The sequence below is a fragment of the Gopherus flavomarginatus genome, chromosome 3 (assembly GCF_025201925.1).
Source record: "Gopherus flavomarginatus isolate rGopFla2 chromosome 3, rGopFla2.mat.asm, whole genome shotgun sequence".
Taxonomy (NCBI): Eukaryota; Metazoa; Chordata; order Testudines; family Testudinidae; genus Gopherus; species Gopherus flavomarginatus.
In genome coordinates, this window is record NC_066619.1 from 198,078,266 (window position 1) to 198,102,802 (window position 24,537).

The 24,537-nt window shown below is 39.9% G+C and overlaps 1 protein-coding gene across 7 annotated transcripts in view; it reads right to left on the reverse strand.

The window, feature by feature from the left end:
* The window catches only part of SLC10A7 (solute carrier family 10 member 7), a 205,101-nt gene that overhangs the window by 49,253 nt on the left and 131,311 nt on the right, over positions 1-24,537 (reverse strand). For 5 of the 7 annotated variants that reach the window (XM_050946543.1, XM_050946548.1, XM_050946544.1 and 2 more), the window contains 2 exons: positions 16,146-16,181; positions 6,676-6,759 (listed from right to left, as the gene is read on the reverse strand). In XM_050946543.1, coding sequence (XP_050802500.1) covers positions 6,676-6,759; positions 16,146-16,181 — 120 coding nt within the window. The remainder of the gene's footprint in view (positions 1-6,675; positions 6,760-16,145; positions 16,182-24,537) is intronic. The other 2 variants (XM_050946545.1, XM_050946546.1) reach the window with 1 other exon arrangement.

A 24,537-nucleotide genomic window follows, 5' to 3' on the forward strand; every position in this document is an offset into this window, starting at 1 on the left:
TGGCAGGCAGTTCTATTGCAAACGAACCTGCTGATATAGTCACACTCCCACACAACACTTCAATGTTGATGAATCAGCATTTCCAATGGAAAAACGCTCCATCAGAAAATTTCTGACGCACTCTACTTAGCACTGATTTCGTATTGATTTGTGTGTGCAATTCAAGGTGTTGGTATGGAGCTATAAAATCTTACTAAATATGTTTTTTGGTCGTGGCTACCTAAGACTGCATCTCTCTCTACGCACTCTTTCAGTTAACATCAGTTACTAAAGCTGCTAACAGTCCTCAGTCTGAACATTTTAGGGCTAAAGTCTGGGGATTCCCAATGGAGAGCCTTCGTCTATGGAACTTGCTCCCCTCTTTGGTCTGACAAATCCTTGATTAATTGATTTTGAGGTATGTCATCTCACTTAGCAGCTGGTTTCTCATAATATAATTCATCTTTCCTGGGTAATATTTGTGCATGGATCAAAGTATTTTTGAAAATTTTAATGACATTGTCTAGCACTTTGCAGTCCTCTCTGGGCCTCCCACATGTAGTGCTGTGGAGGATTTCACCCTATTTAATTTTGCTGAAATACCACTTGCTTCCAAGCACATTGGAATATTGCAATCCCCTCTTTCAATTTTCTGCCTCAGTCCCTGCAGGACTGAAGGATACATGAAATTTTGCTTGCTCATTTTTACCAAAGATTTAGTTTAATTCTAACATGTAATAAAGGTGTGACACAGGAATGCTGGTAAGCAGTTTCTCTTTATGGCCCCAATTTATAAAAGCATTTATGCATCTACTTGACTCTAAAGCAATCAAGCAGTTTAATAGACTTCAATGGTTTGATTCTCATTCTTAAAGTTAAGTATGTGCTTATATATTTCCCTGAATTGGGACCTACTTCCTTTCCTCTGTCATGTGATATGGTCAGAGTTACAAACAGTTATATCTGTGTCACATGGCAGGGGATCAGTATTTATCAAGTCCAGTGGCTATTGCTACCATACAAGTCCTACAGGGTCTTAACTTCTTCTATCAAACAAGAATATTTTCCTAGAACCTTTTAAGGTGTACTATACACTAGTCTTAAAACTCAGTAAAATTTACTATTATAGGTGTCTACATGGCAAGTTACTATGCAGTAAGCTTGGATGTGAATCTATAGTACACCAGCTTGCCATGCAGCAATGACCCACGTGGATACCGCTACAGTACACTTGAATCCCAGAGTGCGGCTTGGCATACTACCTTTCAAGAAGTAACACACGAAACCGCACTCTGGGACTTTTGCGGTGCTGTAGCAATGTCCACATGGGATGTTACTGTGTTACTGCTTCTTGGGCAGTAACTGGCCATGTAGACAAGCCCTTATAGTTAAGGTTGCACAACACTTTCCATTATAAGGCCCTGTTTTCATTTGCTTTTATTACTGCCAAACTCTAACTATTTGGGTTGATATAGGCCACATGCCTGCTTCATGCTGAATTTTTTGGAAAACTTTAACCAAAATGGTCAAGCCATTTCTGAGACTGAAATTTGGGAAAACTGTGTTATTTTGGCCGTGTTTATTTATTTATACATACATATATATATACCACTGTTTTATAGAGAAGTTCTAGTCGTGCCTCCATACTTTAGAGCAGGGCCTTGAAAGTTGGCAGGAGGGATGTCCTGGTGTCTGGGGGTGTGCCTGGTGCTGTCTCAATGAAAGTCTGCTCAAATATGACCAAGTTATAAGTCTATGAAAAAAATCACACTTTGCACCTGCTCAGCAGAGGTTTGTTAGAGGCTGTAAATGTTATTCTTTAAAGATTCCATCTGCACGCGCCTTTCACACACAGCTCCTGCATGCCGCCTGGATTACTCATGCACCACCCACACAGCAACTGAGCATGCTCCATCCCTGGGCTGTAAAAGCTGAAGAGCATTTTCCACACAATTGCTCCCCCCAGCTACTAGAATTGCTGTGGCGCCGTGCACCAGAAGTGAGAGGCAGGGAGACTGCCTCTCGTGCTCTCAATGACCTCCCTTCTCCCATCTAGAACAACAAACAAAAAAGAGGAAACAATCTTATTCAAATGCAAAGAGGTGTGGTGTAGAAGGTGGTGGTGATGGAAAAGGAGCCAAAATAAAGACAGGGACTGGAGCTGAGCAGCTTAGGGACAGAAGGGTCTACAATCACTACAGCACGTTCCCCTCCCAAACATGGAACTGACCCTAGGGTTCCTCAGTCTCAACATCCTTCTGATCTCTAGAAAATAGCTGGCATTCCAGTGGCCAAGTGTCTCTCTCATCCCCTCATCCTCGTTCACATAGAGCAGTGGTTTGTAACCAGGAGTCTGGGGCCCCTGGGGGGCTGCAAGCAGGTTTCAGAGGGGAAGCCCAGAGTGGTCGGTATTAAAATTTACTAGGGCCTAGGGTAGAAAGCCGAAGCCATGCTCCACAGGACTGCAGACCGGGGTCCTGAGCCCCAACACCTGGAGCTAAAGCTGAAGCCTGAGCAACTTAGCTTTGCGGTGCCCACTGTTGTGTGGGGCCCCGGGCAACTGGCCTGTTACCCCATAATGCCGGCCCCGGCTTTTATATGAAGAAAAACAGTTGTTGTGGCACAGGTGGGCCGTAGAGTTTTTATAGCATGTTGGTGGACCTCAGAAAGCAAAAGGTTGAGACCCCTTGACGTAGAAGATAACTGCCTACTCTTTCCACTAGGTAATTAGTTAGCTGAAGTGGTAGAACTCTGTGTTGAGGATCTAAGGGTCTGAACCCTGATGATGACCCATGTGGTAGTCAGCAATATGGTTCCACATGATGGAATTTTCTCTCTCTCTTTTTTTTTTTTTCTTCCAGTTTGCCTTTTTGAAGATAGGAAATTACATTAAATGAACATTAAAAGAAAGTTAAGGTTGCAAAGACAAGCACTCAAAAGTTAGAAGATGCCAGTGCACCGGATGCACAGTGTTCAGGAAATAAATCAGAATCGCGTAGCATATAAGGCAGTTTTCTGCAGGACCCCTGTCCATGTGTATTGCTGAAGTTGGAAAGTGTATAGTGAAAGAGACAGGGGATTGCAGGAAAAGAAAAGATAGTCTCATGTTTAAGGCAGCTGAATACCACCCTGGAGAACTGGATTCTCTCTGCTTCTGCCACAGATTTCCATGTGATGCTGGGTAAGTTACTTGTATCGAACTTTTCACAGGTGGGCAGTTGTTGCATGTTCTGTGTTTTCTGGGTATCCAGCATGAGGCACCATTGGCCAGATTTGCAAAAGGACTGAGTGCTCAGAACTGTAACTGAAATCAATGGGAGTTGTGCTTTGAATGCATAAAGTGCTATAAAATGGTAAGTATTCTGAAAAATCAGCCTGTAGGTGTCTCAATTTGGGTACTCAAAAATCTGTGTGCCTCAGTTCACAATCTGTAAAATGGAGATAAAACCTCCCTGTCTCACAGGACTGTTTTAAAGATTCATTAATGTTTGTGAAGCACTCAGATACTACAGTGACAAGTGTAATATAAAAGCCCAGAAGGAAATTAATTCTGTGTTCAGTGCAAGGTTAAATTGCATGCTATAAATAAGGCAGGGGCCACCCACTAAAAGATGTGACTAAAATGAAATATTGAACAACTGCTCATTCACCGAGCCATCCATCCTGTGCTCAGAATGAGGCAAGTATCAGAGGGGTAGCCGTGTTAGTCTGGATCTATAAAAGCAGCAAAGAATCCTGTGGCACCTTATAGACTAACAGACGTTTTGGAGCATGAGCTTTCGTGGGTGAATACCCACTTCTTCAGATGCATGTGGTGGAAATTTCCAGGGGCAGGTATATATATGCTAGCAAGCAAGCTAGAGATAACGAGGTCAGTTCAATCAGGGAGGATGAGGCCCTGTTCTAGCAGTTGAGGTGTGAAAACCAAGAGAGGAGAAACTGGTTCTGTAGTTGGCAAGCCATTCACAGTCTTTGTTCAATCCTGAGCTGATGGTGTCAAATTTGCAGATGAACTGAAGCTCAGCAGTTTCTCTTTGAAGTCTGGTCCTGAAGTTTTTTTGCTGCAGGATGGCCACCTTAAGGTCTGCTATAGGGTGGCCAGGGAGGTTGAAGTGCTCTCCTACAGGTTTTTGTATATTGCCATTCCTAATGTCTGATTTGTGTCCATTTATCCTTTTCCGTAGAGACTGTCCAGTTTGGCCGATGTACACAGCAGAGGGGCATTGCTGGCATATGATGGCGTATATTACATTGGTGGATGTGCAGGTGAATGAACCAGCGATGGTGTGGCTGATCTGGTTAGGTCCTGTGATGGTGTCGCTGGTGTAGATATGTGGGCAGAGTTGGCATCGAGGTTTGTTGCATGGATTGGTTCCTGAGCTAGAGTTATTATGGTGCGGTGTGCAGTTACTGGTGAGAATATGTTTCAGGTTGGCAGGTTGTCTGTGGGCAAGGACTGGCCTGCCACCCAAGGCCTGTAGCCTCTACATCCATGGTGGCTAGGATGGTGTTTTCTGGGAGGTGACCAATGCATTGTAGTTTCCTCCTAGCCACCATGGATGTAGAGGCTCTCTACACAAACATCCCACACACAGATGGAATACAAGCTGTCAGGAACACTATCCCTGATGATGCCACAGCACAACTGGCTGCTGAGCTCTGTGCCTTTATACTTACACACAACTATTTCAAAATTGATGACAATATATATCTCCAGATCAGTGGCACTGCTATGGGCATCCGCATGGCCCCACAATATGCCAATATCTTTATGGCCGACCTGGAACAACGCTTCCTCAGCTCTCGTTCACTCACGCCCCTTCTCTACCTACGCTACATTGATGACATCTTCATCATCTGGACCCATGGGAAGGAGACTCTGGAAAAATTCCACCATGATTTCAACAGCTTCCACCCCACCATCAACCTCAGCCTGGACCAATCTACACGGGAGGTCCACTTTCTTGACACCACGGTGCAAATAGTGATGGTCACATTAACACCACCCTATATCGAAAACCTACCGACCGCTATGCCTACCTTCATGCCTCCAGCTTCCATCCCGGACACATCACACGATCCATTGTCTACAGCCAAGCACTGAGATACAACCGCATCTGCTCTAACCCCTCAGACAGAGACCAACACCTACAAAATCTCCACCAAGCATTCTCAAAACTACAATACCCGCACGAGGAAATAAGGAAACAGATCAACAGAGCCAGACGTGTACCCAGAAGCCTCCTACTGCAAGACAAACCCAAGAAAGAAACCAACAGGACTCCACTGGCCATCACATACAGCCCCCAGCTAAAACCTCTCGAACGCATCATCAAGGATCTACAACCCATCCTGGACAATGATCCCACACTTTCACAGGCCTTGGGTGGCAGGCCAGTCCTTGCCCACAGACAACCTGCCAACCTGAAACATATTCTCACCAGTAACTGCACACCGCACCATAATAACTCTAGCTCAGGAACCAATCCATGCAACAAACCTCGATGCCAACTCTGCCCACATATCTACACCAGCGACACCATCACAGGACCTAACCAGATCAGCCACACCATCGCTGGTTCATTCACCTGCACATCCACCAATGTAATATACGCCATCATATGCCAGCAATGCCCCTCTGCTGTGTACATCGGCCAAACTGGACAGTCTCTACGGAAAAGGATAAATGGACACAAATCAGACATTAGGAATGGCAATATACAAAAACCTGTAGGAGAGCACTTCAACCTCCCTGGCCACCCTATAGCAGACCTTAAGGTGGCCATCCTGCAGCAAAAAAACTTCAGGACCAGACTTCAAAGAGAAACTGCTGAGCTTCAGTTCATCTGCAAATTTGACACCATCAGCTCAGGATTGAACAAAGACTGTGAATGGCTTGCCAACTACAGAACCAGTTTCTCCTCTCTTGGTTTTCACACCTCAACTGCTAGAACAGGGCCTCATCCTCCCTGACTGAACTGACCTCGTTATCTCTAGCTTGCTTGCTAGCATATATATACCTGCCCCTGGAAATTTCCACCACATGCATCTGAAGAAGTGGGTATTCACCCACGAAAGCTCATGCTCCAAAACGTCTGTTAGTCTATAAGGTGCCACAGGATTCTTTGCTGCTTTTAGAGAATGAGGCAGAGGTTCTGTGAAAAGAAAAATGTGGTCACATAATTAGAGATTGTATTATAATGTGCATACAGAAGGGTGTGGGCAGCCTTAATTCTGGCATTTTCTAACTTTTGATGGCCTGACTTTACAACCTTCAAGTTCTTTTAACACAGGATTCTTTAATTAACATAATTAGCTGTAGCCATTACACAGGCAGAACTTTTTCCATCATCCAGGTAAAGGGCACATGACAAAAGAACTATATAGTATTCTCAATGCTCATTTTGCATTGGGCTGCAAGTTTCTCAGTCTGGACTGCTATTTTCCCCCATTTTATATTTACAAACTCTCTTCTCCATATGCAATAGCATATGTCTGCAGCAGTGAGGGTCAGATGCTCAGTCTCTACAAAGATCAACGTGGCTCCACAGAGCACTGTAGTATCTTCTCTATGATATTAGACTCCACCACCCTGAGGCTGTGTCCTGTGCGGCAGCATACTGAGTTGACAGTTTATCTTTAAGACAGCCATCTTTATCTTATTCTTAAAAAAAAAAGTATATTTAAAAGACATACCTGTCCAATAATAAGAGGAACTACAACAGTCATAAACAGCTGTGAGAATATCGATGTAAAAGGCACAGAAGAGGATGATCCAAGCTACAAAATAAAAATAAAAATACACTGTTAATATTGAACCTTTCCTTCACATCTGTTTTGAACTCGGCAAAGATCTGCAATATTTACTTATATTGACTGATGTCCTGATGTATATTTTTACTTATTTGTACACACATATTTACACACACATATGTAACTGTTAAGCCCCATTAATATATGTAGTGTTCTACGAGTTACAAAATTAAGGACTGTTTCTGCCAGAAGAGTTTATAATCTGAAGCCTCAATTCTGGCAATATTTCTACATACAAAAATTAATCTAGAATAAGGTAGGGTATGAATTTAAAGTGGATTAATTATGCCTGAATAACTCCATGTGTGGATGCTCTTATTCCTGAATACGAGTGCCTTATTCTGTATTAGTTTAATCCACTTCCATAGCGGATTAGCCAATTTTGAATACGGCATTCTTATTTCGGAATGAAAATATCCACACGTGGCATTAACCAGGAATAGCTATTCCGGAATAACTCTCTGTGTAACTCCTCAGTAGTTCCTTCTACACCAGCCTATTTGGATGTGGCACAGAAGCCCCCGCCAGGGGACATACTGGGTATGCATGTGCTCGTGTGCTGCTGCTGCATCTGTGACCCTACATGGGACTGCAGTATCAGGGAGAATCTTGCCTGGGCATTTTCCAAAAGGGGAAATTTCATCCTTTTTGCACATGAATCTCTCAACCTTCAATTTTAAGCAAATGCGAACACAGAGGTAGAGACCTGGTTCCTTGCAGAAATTCCATTGCAGATTAACCAAAATCTCATCACACAAGTCACAGCCTCCAGGCTGGATTTGCTCTTCTAACGGTCCCTGTAACAACTTTTGAAGCATTAAAAGGTTCATAGGTTTCAAACTCTATTTCGACACCACTTTTGGGTTGGGGAGTTAGAAGCATTAACGACTGTATGTTTAAAGAAGCTTTTTCAAGTGAAAATGAAGATTTTAAAACTTTAACAGCAGCTTCAGGGATTTGCCCCACAGAGGAGTAAATCAAAATGGGTGGTCAGGATTCCAGGACCCTTCACTTTGCTTTCTGAGGATACAATACTCTTACAGTGACAACACTGTATTTGTGCGAAGGATCCACTGACTCATCTGAATGTTTGAAAATTTTAGGTCAATTACACGTAGTGTATAATCACATTCCAAGTCAAGAATCAAAAGATGTCTGACAATAGAAAATATAGCTTAAAAAGACAGCCATTTAGACACCAATATTCTTGCCATCTCTTCAAACTATTATTTCAAATGTAGCATTTCCAAGCACAGAATCTGCATTTTAAAGCTTCAGATTAAAAACAGTTATGGACTCATCAGCACAGAGTCAAGTTTTTCAAGAAAAGGTTGTGAGACGTAAAGGGAGACATATCACATATCATCTATGAGAAACAAATGATTTTATACAAAGCAATGATCTTCCAAAACAGAGTTTTAAAAGTGCAACTGTTTCATCACAAATGTGAATAACCACTTTGACACTCTCTGTTTTTAATAAGTGCATGCACCTGGCCTTGTCTTGTAGTCTAATGCCTTTTACTCATACATAGTTACAGTGCCAGCCTTCTCTCCCCTACTCGGGGTACTGCTGTTATTCTTTCCTCAAAGATAGATTCCTGGTTTCTTGTTTCCTTTCCCCACTCTACAATGATGTCACCGGTGGGCTATATTTTATCATTGTCAAGTCCCAGAAGCCTATAAGCTTAAAGACAACTGGCCAGATCCTCAGCTCCATTGAAGAGCTGGCCCTGAATCTATGCCCAGAGGATACAGAAGACAGAAGGAAGGAGGAATTCTCATTCATCTAGGACAAGTACACTTTTCAGCCGCTGGTCACTGACACAATATGGACACTGAGAAGTGAATCTCAGATGATTCTGATTCTGAGATGATGCTTAGCTAAGCCTTATCAAAACTATGTGGACATACAAAATTATGCAAAATTAGACTGGAAATCTCACAAGAACACGTTCCTTCTTGATCACCCACACTCGCTGTTTCCAGACTTTACTGTACTTTGGCACTTATAGTCTCATCTATTAACAGAGAGCTAAAATGAGATAAAATGGGGGAGGGGGTAAAATAAGGAGCCATTCAAACTTTTCCAAATCTTAAAACTCTTACATTAATGGTAGAGCGACTGCCTGTATACTCTCGTAATAATCCCAGCACCTAAGAATGAGATGCTCCCCCACTTTTTTTTTTTTTTTTTTTTTTTTTTTTTTTTAAGAAAGCCAAATAGAAGGAACATTTCTTAAACAACTTTGGGAATAAAAGAATACCAATCACATATTTTCAGCTGTAAAAATGTGACTGGATTTTCTTATCACTTATGTAATAAGTTAAAAAGAAAATAAATTGTGGAGATAAAGTTTAGCATTTAATCACATCTCATCACAAGTGTCTTTCAAAATACTGAAAAATTGATGTCAGTGTATTTCATCTTAAAACATTAATTCTTTGCACCAGTACATGATTTTTATTTCATGGACAGCTTGTTTACATATACTGTATAGCTTGTGCTCTTCTGGATATCTATGTCTGAATACGGTGCTCATTAACAGCACAAGCTTATGAAGCACTAACTTGAATCAGACAAGGGGATCAATTTGAGAAGTCCCTATTCACTTAAGTAGTCCCATTGACTTCAACGGGATAACTCATATGAGTAAGGAATGAACACATGAATAAGGGTTTGCCAGGTAAGGCCATATTGGGAGCAAGTTCCAGGTGAGTTTCTCCACACAATCCTGTCACTGTGCAGTACTTAAATTGACCTGCAATGCTCCTGCTACTCCAGCCCTAGACCTCTCTGCTTCAGAGACTGCCAATTTTAACAACACCTGCCAAATTATTTAGTGGGTTTGTTTATAGCAGAGTTCACAGCAGAGACACTGAGTGAGCCTGAAGTGATAGGATACATTTAACTTTGGTTGTACAAAGAAATCTTCCTTGCATGAAAATGGGAACATTCTGCATTTCCAATCCTATCCTACCGCAACATGTCAGCTGGTCAAATCTTTTTTTTTTTCTGGCTGCCAGGGAAGATATCACAGCTGGGGTGCCCTCCCCAAGGAAGAGGCTGCACCCAGAACTGCCACAGACTCAGAAGAAACACCTCCTACCAGTCATACCAAATTACAATCCAGCACCACATTTGCTGCCCATATTGAGTCCACTTCAGAGAAACTCTGGGCTCTGCTCTACAGCATTTTCTTGTACTTAACATGTTTTTCCAGGCTGTGTCCTACTGTCTACTAAGTACACTGTTAGCCAGCTTGAGCCTTCTCCCTTGCTATGTACCCCGAGAATCTGTGCAAGCCTCACCAGCGATAACAAGGGTGGGGAAGGTGGTACAAAGAAGAGATGACCGACTGGAAGGGTCATTGGCTTTTTGAGTTTGTGGTGCAAATTGCAGACTCCTGCAATATTTTGTGAGTTTTGTATTTAGAGCTCAATGTATTCTGTCAGCCATAAAGGCAATTTTAGTTTATTAGGCAGAAGACATCTTTAAAAGACTCTCCAAGTGTTTTAAAGTGATCTCTGGTATACCATTACAAAAGTAGAGCTAAATGGAGTAGAAAGTCCTCCACAGAAATTTTACAGATTTTAGATTCTTCTACCCTTGCAGATGTGCAATTATCTATATATGTGTAAGGGGATGGGAGGATCTCTGTTGTTCTTTGGCCACTAAAAAAGAAGTAGGCAGTCAAAAGTTAGTCTGACACAAAGGTACACAGAGTTTGATGCAAAGCTCACTGAAGTCAATAGAAAGACTTCCACTGATTATTTCCATGAGCTCTGGCTCAAGCCCATAGTACCCACTGAGATTAAGGAGGAAATTAATCTGTATACATAATATATACTATAAATAAGGTAGAAAGAAGATGGTGCACTTTAAATCATTCAGATGAAAGAATTGACCTGTAAACAGTTAATGTATTGCATGGTCTTCCCCACTCTCACAACCAACCTGTTGTTACACACCAGTGACATACATTAGCCACAACTTCCTTAACAACTTCTGTGTCCTCTCGGCTATTAATATATTATTTAACAATTCGTTCTTCAGTTCACTGGCAATCAGCCTTCACTTGTCAAGAACTGAAAAAATGAATGTGTGTATGTTCTATGATATCGAAAAAGAGATGATATTTTACCAGGGAAACAAGGAAACAAAGTACAGTGCAAAGAAATCAGGAAGTTTTGTTCCCTGAAAATCTGAGAAATCCAGCATTTTGGGGAATAGCAGTTTCATTTAAAGACTGTTAATATAAGGCAAATGTTAAAAGATAATAAAACTTTAATATTTATGGCAATATGTAGTTTTACTCATGTTCCTTTTCAGTAATCCTTTCCTCCATGTTGTTTAAACTGAAGTTTTCTCCCCTTGACTAAGCCTTGATTCTTTTAGTTATGCTATATTCTAATATTTGTAGCATCACTATTCACAAGCACATCATCAAAATGACTGATATAAAATACAGAACTTTTGAAAAAAGTCACTGAATAAATCAAGTAGAATGAGCAAGCTGATTAGGAAGTAGAAAAGCTTCTATTTCAACATCTGCATCATGGTAATCACCTTTGGTAGTATGGCAAATACAGAAGCAGTACATGACAGTGACATGGAGTTTTGCTAAGTATATTTTCACAAATGTACATGAGTGTTGCAAGGGCTTTTTAACATTTCGTGTTTAAGTGGTTTTGCAGGCAAGCTTTGAAGACTGACGTACACAAGAATGTAAAATACACACTTGGCCCAACATTTCTTTGGGGACGTCAGTAAAGATATATAGATTCATACATCTTTGTATTTGTTACTTTGTTATCCAACCAATTATACTTCCATAAATTAAAGAGAGTACCTAGCATCCGTTCATGCACAATAGTGGTAAAAATTTCAAGACCATGGCAGAGTTGTAATGCAATACCATAAAAAAGTGCAAAAAGTAAACAAAGTAATATTTTGTTTTCATAAACATTTACATGACTTATTATATTGTGGTACCAAATACATTGTGATTAATCAGCTATGTTTTATTATGTCAGTACCCCTGCACTATTGTAGCAAAGTAAAATCTCAGAGCTATATTGTTCTACCCCTAAATAGGGGCTTAAGAGCAGGGGAAATATAAGGAGCTTCCAACCTCCTCAGCAGAGCATAACTGCAAGTCCACGTACTCATTCAAGGACAGGACCAGAGAGGATAGTGGTGCTATCCATCCCAAGGGGGCCCTGAGAGGAGAGGCAGAACCATTTTCATATAGAACATCGCACTTGTGGCACAAAGCTATGCTCTCCCTGCTCCCAGGGGAGTTCCAAAAGACTGGTTCCCTGAGGCATCCAGCTCTTTCCCAACCTGGGACAGTGCTTACAAGACACAGTCTAGCCCTTAAAGATATAGACACAAATATAAACATACAGCACACACACACTGTATTAATGATGTTATATTTTAAGGAGACATGGGAGTGATGATGTAGTTAAAATTGTTCCAGGGCGCTGTGCTTCTGTCTTTCAGATGAGACTAACAACAATGGTGCTGACAACTTGAGGTTATTAAAGAGATCACAGCACTATTACCTTCACAGCATGATGTTACAATCTGTTTAACTGTCTTTTATTAACATAAATGTGCTCAGATCCTTTCGCAATGGCAGCACATTTTTTAGAATTCAAATAATGAACATTCACAAGAGTATAGGTGTTAGCCTTAGTATTCCAGCCAAACTGTAAGTTGAGGGCTTGACTCTTGCACCCTTACTCATGCTAAGTAGAATTGCACTCCGCAAGTTAAAAAAAAAACAAAAAAAAAACACCTATTCAAGAAATACAATGCTAATCAACTTGAGTAGGGGTGCCAGATTTGGGATTCAAGTAATTACATTCTGTTTAACTAAATTCTCTCTGTTTCACTACACATTGTTCATCATTTCCTAATATAAACTGTTCATCATTATTGTGTGCTATTAACATGTGCTCTGTTTCACCTGAGAGGAGGTGGCAGTTATTTCAATATTCACAGCAAAGGATACAGCTTCTATAACCAAACAGCAAAGTTTGTAAGGCACTATGCAATCCATTTAGATGAATGATGATGATTATAAATGTAGTATCATTACTGCTACTGGGAAAAGTACATACATTAGTTGAAAACAGAGAACAAAGTAATAAGATAATTGTAAACATAAGGTACTGTTCCATACCCACATAATGGGACAAAGCCTGGGGAATTAAACTACAAACTCTCTAAATTCTACAATTATTCATCATTAGCAGAGAAATTCCCCCAAAAGGAGATTTCTTCTTGTCTATGAAAATTCCTAGCTTACTTTTTTTCCTGAATTGTTTTTTTTTAAAAACAGCTTAAAAACTTGGCTCTTCAGTTTAAAAATCTTGATTACTTTGTACTGCAACTACTGGTTTCATTTAAATATCTAACTTGACACAAGGAGAATAGGAACTTGTCATGTGTGCTCTAGTATATAGGGTCCCATATCCCTTTAATAAAACCTTGCAAAATGTTGCAAAGAAAGGAGAATGGCATATTCCCATGTTAACTTACAACCAATGGATCTTAGAATGCTTTATGTTTTAACCCTTTTCTGCTCATCACATATATGAATGCAAATGTGAATATTAATTATGTATTGTTTATGGTACACTGCCCATTTATAACAGCATCTCTGGAAATCCAACATCGTAAGTGTTAAAAATAACAGTTATAATGAGGACAACAATACTGGTGTTTAATACACCTGGAAGTCAAGGTTCTATAGCTTCCTATTACAGTGGTAATCAGTGATACTTATGAGGGTTGCTATCCTTTAAAATCTAACAAAGGGTACCTACAAAGATAAAGTCTGCTAACTGAGGGTACAATACATGAGATTTCATAAAATCAATCTTCAAAACTCTGACCATTTTGCTAAATAAACTTATAACAAGTTTGGTAGCAGAAGTAGTCTCTTCAGAAATGTGACTGACAATCTTATATTTAACACCATTCATTTAGGGAAATAAATTATTTGCAGGAAATGTATAATTTATAACAAGCTTTCACTCTTCTTCCATTTGTGTACTTCAATATGTCTTTAACAACTTTGTTAAAATGACTCATGATTACATTACTTTGTTTGTAAATGTCTGTCAAGCAGTTCAAAACATTATAGACTGTCAGAAATTAACATGGGGCACATTGGGGGGGGGCGGAATTTAAACCATGACCATCTAGGGCCAAGCTATCTCAAGAAAACAAAAGAACAAGTTAATAAATAATAATGTATGTGTATTCTGGTAGCACTCAGAAAGCGTTAGGCACTGTTTACGCATACAGGTCTTGGCTTAAAGAGCTTATGGTAGTCTTGTAAATATTATTACTATAATATAGTATTCTAATGATAGTATTATTACTCTGTTGGAGCATGGCCATTGTTTTATTAATACTAGCGTGCATCATAGGCCTGATCCAAAGCCCATTGAAGTGCTTTTGAAAACCATTCAGTGCCCATTGAAGTCAACATAAAGATAACCAGTGCTGGCTTAACACTGCTCCCACTGAAGTCAATGAGAGTTTTACTTTGGTGCTGAGTTTTTGAAAATCCCATCCAATATGAATAAAGTATCAAAGGACAAATCATCCCTTGTCACACACAAGACTTTTACACATCAATAAATCCCACAGAATCATGGCTTGTGTTTTGGACGCTGTGATAATTAAAGCATCTGCAGCTTTTGCAGATTTTAGTGCAGCCACACATTTTGTTTACAGCTTTGTTAAGAAGTGAAGTAGTGTTCTTTTTCTTCAGGGAAGCAAACAGCTCAGAGTGCTACAAATAGTACTGTAAATAATACACAGTTAAGCGGCACTGTATTACACTAGTATCTTCAGCACTGATTGGAAGCACATATGCCTACTCTATGGCTCCTATTTCTTCTTGAACATTAGAGACTTTTACCGCTTGCTACAAGATGAAATGGAAGATGAGATACAAGATGAAAACCGTTACAGCTGGCTGGAATATTTTGTTACCTAATCTTTTATTTGCCCATAAAGAGATATCACTGACATAAATCAAATCTTTATCTTGTTTCAAAAGTTGTACCATTGAAAAATTAAATAAATTTCAAGTTTATGAAAAATGCACCTTCCCCCCAGGCTCTGTTTCAAAAACATCCTATTTCAGTCAGAGTACAAGGGTTCAAGACATCACTTAAAAAGTGAAAAACATGCTCATGTTCAAGGTAATAAAACCAAACGTTTTGTCTTTTTAAAATGAGATTTTGGTCTTGTAACTCCACCCCTCTGGAAGAATCACCATCTATCAGGGAGAGCAGAAGAGGGGCAGACAATGAGGAGAGCAGTAGCAGACCATCTGGAAGCAGTTCCTTCCTTCTTCTGTATCAAGAAATCAGATCACCTCTTTCTGTGAACAGGTGTCTTTCATAACCTACACTAAAACACAGTACCCACACCATGAGTCCATACTTACAACCCCTTCTGGGGGGTTGACTGTCATAATACAGAAATTAACAGCAAGACAACAAAGTTCAACTTGAACCTTTGTGACAGGCGTGGCCGCGCCTCAGGACTGCTCAGCCCATGCCCTATATCTCCTCTTCAGTGAAACCCATGTATCCTGTTGCCAGCAGGATCAACACCTACTAACTGATATTAGGTATTTCAGGGAAACACTGTCAGCCTGTTACAGGGTCATTCACTGTGTAGTGACTAATAAACATCACTTGAACCAGATCTCTGTCTGCTTCCATGAACTATAAGTAACCAAGGCCCTGACTGATGACCAACTACTGAGTAAGACTTGAACAAACAAGAATCAACAAGATTCTTGTTAGTGGCGCCGAATGGCTTCAGTAGTTTGTCATCCCCTTTCCAATCTCTCACACACCTCTAACACAAAAATACCCATAGGATTTAGTTGCCCAAATGTAAGGCTGCATTTACCTGGCCAAACAGCCAACAGGCTTCAGGCCCATTTTGGCTCATTATGATCCCATGCTACCCCAGCACATGCTATAAGATACCTCTCCTACTGGGGTAAGCATTTTGTCATTGCAGACATGTGTGTTTGGCTCAGCATGTCTGATAGCATATGCTTTTGTGATACTGTCAGATGAGAAGGCTCATACCCCCTTATAAAAGGAAGCAGTTGGCACTGTGTTTTCTGTGACACGTTTTTATTTATTACCAGTTAGGAAGAAGTTTATCCCAAATACTGACCACAACCCCTTTTGAGTATCAAAACAATGTAAAATCAGTGAAATTTCTGGCTTAAAGTATATTTTTTAATAAGTGGTAAGTTAATTTTTAAAAAGGGATTAGAGTCTTAATATCAAAATACTCACAAAAAGCAGCAGTAGCAGTGGAGTTATAACAATACCCTGGAAGAAATAAAAGATAATGTTTTATTAGCCAGGAAAGCAGAATCTTTTCTTTGTCATCTTAAACCCTAATGCATGGAAATACAGAAATTTTGTTAAATTAAAGCGAGGCTAAGTTGTAAAGAAAGGAAAGCTGTCTCCTTTTTAGCTTGAAGACTTCCTTTCTCAAAATATACACAATACAGTATAGAAGTTCAAACCAATATCTTGTGACGATTTCCCCAGCAATATGTTGTACTCTCACTTGGTTAAGCTGCCCCTCCTGTCGGGGAGACAGGTGGTTCAGTCCCACGCTGCCTAATTCATGGTCCTCTCTTGAGCAAAAGCTCCATCAGCCGTGATGAATTAGGTGTCCTGATTTTGTAATGTAAACTAATATCCCCCAGGAAATGAGCTGAGATCTCAAAACTCATTTCACTTGATTAGACTCCATGTCTCAGTGGAGGAGGGCAAGTCTTTCATCTAATTTAGTCACACAGGACCACCTCAGCTCTCCACATCCCCCAGGCAGAGACAGGCAAAATATTTGTTTTCTTCACTGACAGGGAACAGGTTTAAGGCTCATGATTGGACAAAACACAAGATTTTAAGTTTCATGAAAGCAAATCTTAAAATGAATTGTTTGGGTTGGGAGTTAACATGACATGCTTCACTTTCATAGTTGCAAGTGGTACTTCTCCCTCACCCTCTGTCATACTTCAATATTTTCTCATGATTTAATAAAAGCAGTTTGTCATTTAATGCATATTCATTCACAAGTCCCACTTAGAACTTCTTTTGTAAACAAAGATGATTTTTCTTCCCAATATTTATCAGATTCTATTAATGAGACCCACTCACAAACTCCGAGGGCAAAATGCCAACCCACCTATACAAATCTAGAATGATAGTTTTCCTGCCTATTCTTGGTTTCAATCAAGTGAAAAATGTAAGTTAAAAGCAGTGCTCCCTTTTTGGTAATTTTTTTTGGTCATAATTCAGCTTTACTCTGGCTCTTCAAAGCTGTTAAAATCCAGTATAAAACTCTCTCTTTATATGATGTATTTGCATTACAGCAATGTCAACAGGCCCCAAACAGGAGACACTATTGAACTAGACACTTATGAACAAATAGGAAGACACAGTTCTTGCTCCGAAGTGCCTTGTTTAAAACAAGATGAAACAAGTGAGAAACAACAGGAGGGGGACAAAGGATAAGGAAAAGAGGAATAAGAACAGAAGGCAACAGGCTAGCTGCATCAACTTGAATGTTACACATTATTTTAAAGTATTTCTTGGAATAAATAAATGATATATCTAGTTTTTGATGGCTTCTTAATCTGGCCATCATTTGTCAGCTGACTTGTTTTGAGTGTCCAAGCAGAGGCGGATCCTGGAAGGATGGCTTTAAGGATTACTTCAGAGATGGCATTCCCTGTGCGAGGAGCAGCGTGAAAGAAAATGCAGCAATGTTTGTGGGAGAAGTAGACAAACGGGTGTTCAAGGATGGTGGTGCAGGAAGCAGCAGGCGGGGAGCGTGGGATGTAATAAGAGCTGAGCAGATATTCTGCAAAGTAGTTGTTACAACACCTGAAATGATGACCTATCAAGAACAACTTTATAGAGGGAATGTAAAGCGGTCATTCCAGTATAATGTGCCACATAACACACTCGTAGGGTTTTATCAGACCAGTGGTTCTCAAACTTTTGTACTGGTGACCCCTTTCACATAGCAAGCCTCTGAGAGCAATCCCCGCATATAAATTAGAAATATTTTTTAATATATTTAAACACCATTATAAATGCTGGAGGCAAAGCGGGGTTTGGGGTGGAGGCTGACAGCTCATGACCCCGCATGTAATAACCTTGTGATCCCCTGAGTGGTCCTGACCCCAGTTTGACAACCCCTGTATTAGATACCGTTGAGCTTATGGGCTAGATCCCCCTCTTCCCTTCTGTGTATTAACAAATACTTCGCACTGCCAAGTACCTGAAACTTCCCTGGTATAAAGGAATCCCCAGATGGTATAAAGCTAGCATAGCCAGCTCTATGATGCCCACTTCTGGACCCAAGCACAGGGGGATTGTCTGGGGTGGAGGTGATGTACCCAAAACACTTGCACTCTAATGATTCCTCCGGTGGAACAGTCCATTGGTGTAACAAGGTTACTCTAAGGTGCTGAATTAGGGTCCGGCCAGCCCTAAAATTTGGGGAGCAGAAAGGTGGCTTGTATGACTGCATGGTGAGGGGTGTCCATGACATCCCTCATCCTGGGCAGCCTGTGTGAGACAGACAGAAGGCTTGCGATGGAGCAGTGCAGTGACTGCTTCGTCCATGTGCCTGGGGTTGTACATCATCCCAAAGGCAGCAGGGAGGTGGTAGGGCCACATCCCCACTCCTGTAGCAGCCTGCAAATTTGACTAACTCCTCGCCATGTGTAGAGGTGCAGGTTCAGGACCATGAATCAGCTTTGGGCACATCACCTCCCACCCCAGAGAAGCCCCCTGTGTTGGGTCCAGAAATGGGTATTACAGAGCCAGCTCTGCTGGCTTTATACCACATGGGGATTCCCTTTTGCCAAGAGAAGTCTCATTTAGGAAGAATGTAAGTAGAGGTTAAATTACTGTCCTTCTAGTGAGTCTGGGTAGGGGTGGTCCCTTCTTTTTCACTTACTCAACTATGTTCTTCAGGACAGGGCCTGTGTCTTCCTATGGGTTTGCACAACATCTAGTGTAATAGGATCCTGATAGTGATTAGTTCCTTTGGGTGCTACCACAATACCATTGCTGCTGCTGCTAATTCTAAACAGGCATAACAAAGAAAAATGACCTCTTTTATAATAATGTAAAGGTAGAGGGATATTTCAACTCCACGTCCACATGTCAGATTCCTGACTGACTCGTTTTTTAACAAACTGGTTCCTAAACATAATTCTAGCAATTCTTAGGATAAACTTTATGACCAGTGCTGTTGACCTTAATAAACTCAGAAATGAGGTACATGTGGTCTCTACACAATCAATATTTATAGGCTCAAATTCTGCCCTCAGTTTTAAACAATCAGTACCCAAGGAAGTTCAGAGGAGCCACCCACAATTATCTGGCCCATATTTAAGAAGAAAATAGTTATCTGATGTTAACATTTTACTTAGATAAATAGTATCAGTTCCAGCACATGCAAAGATTCAAATTAAAACTATGGACATTTCAAGCCATATATCTTTTCATTAAGCAGCTGTCCTTAAAAGTATTCATAACCCAACAGTATATCTCTGAACCCACAGATATCACAGAATGTGAAATTAATGTGTATCAATCTAAATGCAACTAGTAAAGATTATAGACAAAGGTTTAAGTTTAGGAGATAACACCAAAACATTGGTTCATTCTAGAATAAGCAATTCAAAGAACAATAGGAAAATGATAAGGTATTCAGTACTGTCCAATTTATGTGTTACTCTACTGAAATGCTAATACGCTGAATCAGAGATAGAAGTACTCTAAGTACGGGAGGTGAACTATAATGTTAAGTTGCTGAAGCAACAGTTACTGAATGCCACAAAGGAAACTAAAAAGGGAAATATCTCATTTTTAGTCCATTGCACACAAACACCACCAGGAAGAAAAAACTAAATTTGACTACTCTTTTCCCTACCTCAGTTTCTGAGCAAGTGCTGTCAAGCACATAGTGCATGGAGATAAACAGGTTGTAGATTAGCACTTCCAGCAAAAGCTGAGCTTCTGCCCTTGTGGATGCAAGGTCATTACACAGTTTTAGCATCCTCAAAGTTAGGATGGAATGTTAAGCTCTCTCTGTGCAGCCCATAATGGAATCTAAGTTGTAAAGTGACTGCCGTTTGCTGTCTGCAGAAAAACTTTCAAGAAATCCATTTACACCTCTGATGTGAAAGACTGACTGAATATATTTCAATGATTTTAGTGGGAAGGATGGGGGGAGGAAATCACAGCCTAACCTGAAACACTGATACAAAGTACCATTCTGCATAGAATCAGTCACATTATAAATTTGTAAATGCACTTCTCTTTACAGTAAGGATCACAAAATATGTCACAGTTAAGAGAGCTATTTATATTCTAATTTTTTTTAAACAGAGAACAGGTACAGAGAGATGCATTTTACCACATTTCCACTGCAAAGAAAATGTTCAAAAAGAGATCACATTGGTTTTCTGTATCTGCTTCCTCCAGTATAGCATTACCCCATCTTGGTTACTGGAAGAGGTTTTCTTCTCTGATGGAACATGTATCCTCAATACATGTAATCAGCTGCAAACCCAGATAGCAAGAGGAAGTAGCATAACAGATTTTACAGCAATGATGGCTAATCACTAGGAAATAGGTGATGTTAATGGATATACACTGCTACCTCGATATAACGCTACCTGATATAACACGAATTTGGATATAACATGGTAAAGCAGTGCTCCGGGAGGGTGGGGCTGCGCACTCCGGTGGATCAAAGCAATTTAAATATAACACAGTTTTCACCTATAACGCGGCAAGATATTTTGGCTCCCAAGGACAGCATTAAATCGAGGTAGAGGTGTATAAGGCAGGCCAGGCTGTAGAGAGGCACTTGGTGGAAGAGGTGTAGTGCATTATTGTAGTGAGACAATGAGTCAGGCAGACTTTCTTTAGAAACCTTAGCCCACCTATTTGCCATGTCCTTTTTTGCCATCATTACAGGCAGCCAGTGACACCTGTATGCGGGGACTATCAAACAACATACTTTTCTTTGTACATAGTCTTTAATTTGTCTTCAGAAACAGCACTGGAAAGAACAAACAATTATTGGTAATCAAACCTCTGATCCAGGAAAGCACTTAAGTATGGGTATAGCCCCACTAACTTCAATGGGTCTACTCATACTTAAAGTTAAGCACCTGCTTAAGTGCTTTGCTGGGATGAGGTATAATAGGATTAAAAATGTAAATGCCTTGTCTCTGACCACAGCATCATTCTATTCAATGTATAGTACTGCTGAATGGTCAGTATTTCTATTAGTATGGAGTAGGTTAATGAAAACAGCTCTGTGTGGGAGCCAACTTTGTTGGCAGAGACCAATGACTGAAAGAGCTTGGAAACTGAATTACTCCATCCTCACCTTTAAGAACATAAGAATGGCCATACTGGGTCAGACCAAAGGTCCATCCTGCCCAGTATCCTGTCTACCGACAGTGGCCAATGCCAGGCGCCCCAGAGGGAGTGAACCTAACAGGTAATGATCAATTGATCTCTTTCCTGCCATCCATCTCTACCCTCTGACAAATAGAGGCTAGGGACACCATTCCTTACCCTTTAAATTCAATATGGAAACCAATACACAGCTAGTGCAGAATATGAAGTACCAGCAATATGCATTGCCACTGTAAAGCACCACATACTAGGTATGCTGCCATGAACTGCACCAGCTTAAATTTCCGATTTGGCTTTAAGCATAACCCATGTCGGACTGCATGGCATAAGCCAGTCTTGAAGTGACAAAGGCATGAAACTGTAGCAAGGTCTGCACCCAAAAGAAATTAGTGCACAATCTCTTAGCTAGAAGCAAATAGTAAACATTGTTCCTAGATACTGCAGTTATATGATCATCCAACACAGACCCCCGATTGCAATCATGAGTTACACATGGCGGGCACATACCTTCAGTTAAATGTGGAGATGTCAACCCTACCATATCTTCTGGTTCTTCCTCTAATTTATCTATATCACATGAGTCTTATCTGGATCAAGCTTCAGCCAGCTAACCCTCATCCATGCATTAATCTCCACTAGGCAGTGTGCCAGAGTTTCAGCAACATTGTTTGAGTCAGGTGAGACAGAGACAGTGTGGGATTTTCAGAAGTGTCCTAATTTGCCACTGAAATCAGGGGTAAAAAATTTTGATTATTCTAATTTACTTATTTATTAACTCATGTCTACAAAATGCTTGGGGTTGTAAACTCTAAATTGCCAAGTTCCTAAGCGGGCTTGGGGCACAGAGGAAAACTGAAGAGGAGGATTTTGAGTGGAGTAATTAGTAAAGTATATATTACATACAAAAAACTATGTAATGAGACCCTTATTTAGGTTGCAGTTAAGCTCTTGAAAATTAAGTAATGCCAGATCATGGTTGCTTTTGAGACTTTAATTCTGACCTCTTGTATGTCCGTCCTGAAAAAGGCAGCGGTCCCATGGAAAAAATTGTATATCATTGTGTAATTACTGACTGTATCACAATGCAAAGGCACAAGGAGACTGAGTTAAGATTGCGTAGGCAACTCTACATCTGGCATTTTCTAATTTTTGAGTGTTAAACCATTTTTGAAAATGGTTTCAAAGATGTTAGTAAAATCATTAGTAAAAACAGTTTGTGTGTGGAATGGTAGTGTTAGAAGTATGTTTGAGACTACCCTTCTTGTACAACTCTTTAACACTGTTTAAAATATGTGCAGTATAGATACAAATATGCCGTCCATTGTTCCAAACCATAATTTAAATATAAAAACGGGGACGGGATTTTGGTATACTGAACCAGGTCACCAACTTCTACATTAACATTTAAATATTTCCCGCTTTCAATTGACATGCTAATTTTTTCTGCTGTATTATTTCACAGATTAAAATCAGAATAGTTCTTTCTGATGTCTCCATTGCATCAGTCATTGCTCCCCCTTTGTAACTTCAAAGGGCCCATGCTTTTTTCTCCCTGTACATCTCTGTATTTGATGCATAATTACCTTTTCTTTCCTCTTTGTTTTCCAAGTTGATTATTTCCAATATTTTCCCGAGTTACACACTAAAAGCTTTTAACATTCCCCTTTCACACATTTTTTCATCAGTTATTTAAAAGGAATGTGTTTGTTGATTTTATAAACAATCAGTTGGTTTTTTTTTTGGAGTTAAGGGTAAAACATTTAACTTATTTGCATATCATACTGTTTTATTCCAAAAAGATTATGATGAACAAAGGGAAAAATAAAAGCTTTATGAACTGGCAACTTTTACGGTACTAAGTTGATCCAACTCCTTCACAATTAATATATAAGAATGTGAATACATGTGTGAATTGAATTTTATGCTCTTTTAAAAAATTAATATGCACATAGTATTCTGCAAAGACTACAGTGATAAACACATACTACACATTATCAGGACAACAAATTAAAAACAAATCTATATATAATGTAACTATACATTTTCCTAAATCAATTATAATTCTTTAATAAGTAGCAAGTATGACAAAGGTAACAGCAACTTTCCAAAGAGACTGATGTTTGGATTTTAATGACTGAATTGTAAAATTAAAGGTGCAATCCTGAGACAGCCATCACTTTATTAGAGGGGACGTAATCTGCCAGGTTTAATTTCAGGCTGTGGGATTATGCCCTGGGCAAGCAATCCCAATCAGATGTTGCACAATTTTCATCCTCCGGGACAGCACATTGTGCTCTCCTCTGGAGAGGGGAGAGGATCATTAACATTACTATTCACATTGGATGCTAAAAGCACTACCAGCATTAGATGGCAGACACTGATAGAGCTTCTATCATTTAATGACGGTAACTAGTTTTAGACACTAGGAATTATTTCTCCCACCAATTACACACATGGAGCCCAACTGCTGCCACCAGGGTTGTGTGAGAGAAATATTTGGCCCAGAAGTGCTGCCAGCATCAACAAGATGCACTTGAAAGCATAATAGGACAACGAAAAAATACTGTCAGTACTCCAGGTTTACACTGGTACATTGATCAAGGGTTTGGTTTCCGCCAGAAAAGAGATACAGTTTTCCTAAAATGAATGTGAAGAGAATGGTTTTAGTATGGTACACCTGACAATGTGAGAATATAAACAAAGTATCACACAAATTTAAAACAATGTGCCCAGTTTCCCAGCAGAGGGCATAATCTACACTCTCAAAATCCTTTTTCTTACTTGTACAGTAATAGTTTAAAACACACACCAGTAAGAAGCCTGAAGTTTAAAAATAAAGATGGAGTATCAATTTCTGTATATTTCTGAAGCTTATATTTCATTAGTGTTCTCCCACAGTCAGAATGAGACACACAAAATAAAATGCCCCAAATCTGAGTAAAAAGGGACAGTTTCTAAGCATGAAATGGACATCATCAGTTAATATTCAAGATTGAATTTCAGAATTAGATTATTATAATAAACCAACGTAGGTCTGAAATTCAAGATCTAATAATACCAGATTGAAGCATAACACTCAGTTCAAGAATTCCAGTTTAAAAAAAGAAGAGGATAAAACGTTATGCTTCAGACAGCATGAGTATCAAGAGAGTGATTGATAGAGGCACCAATCCTATGCTGTGATGGAGCCATTTTACACAGTTCTGCTAGTGCAAAGCTG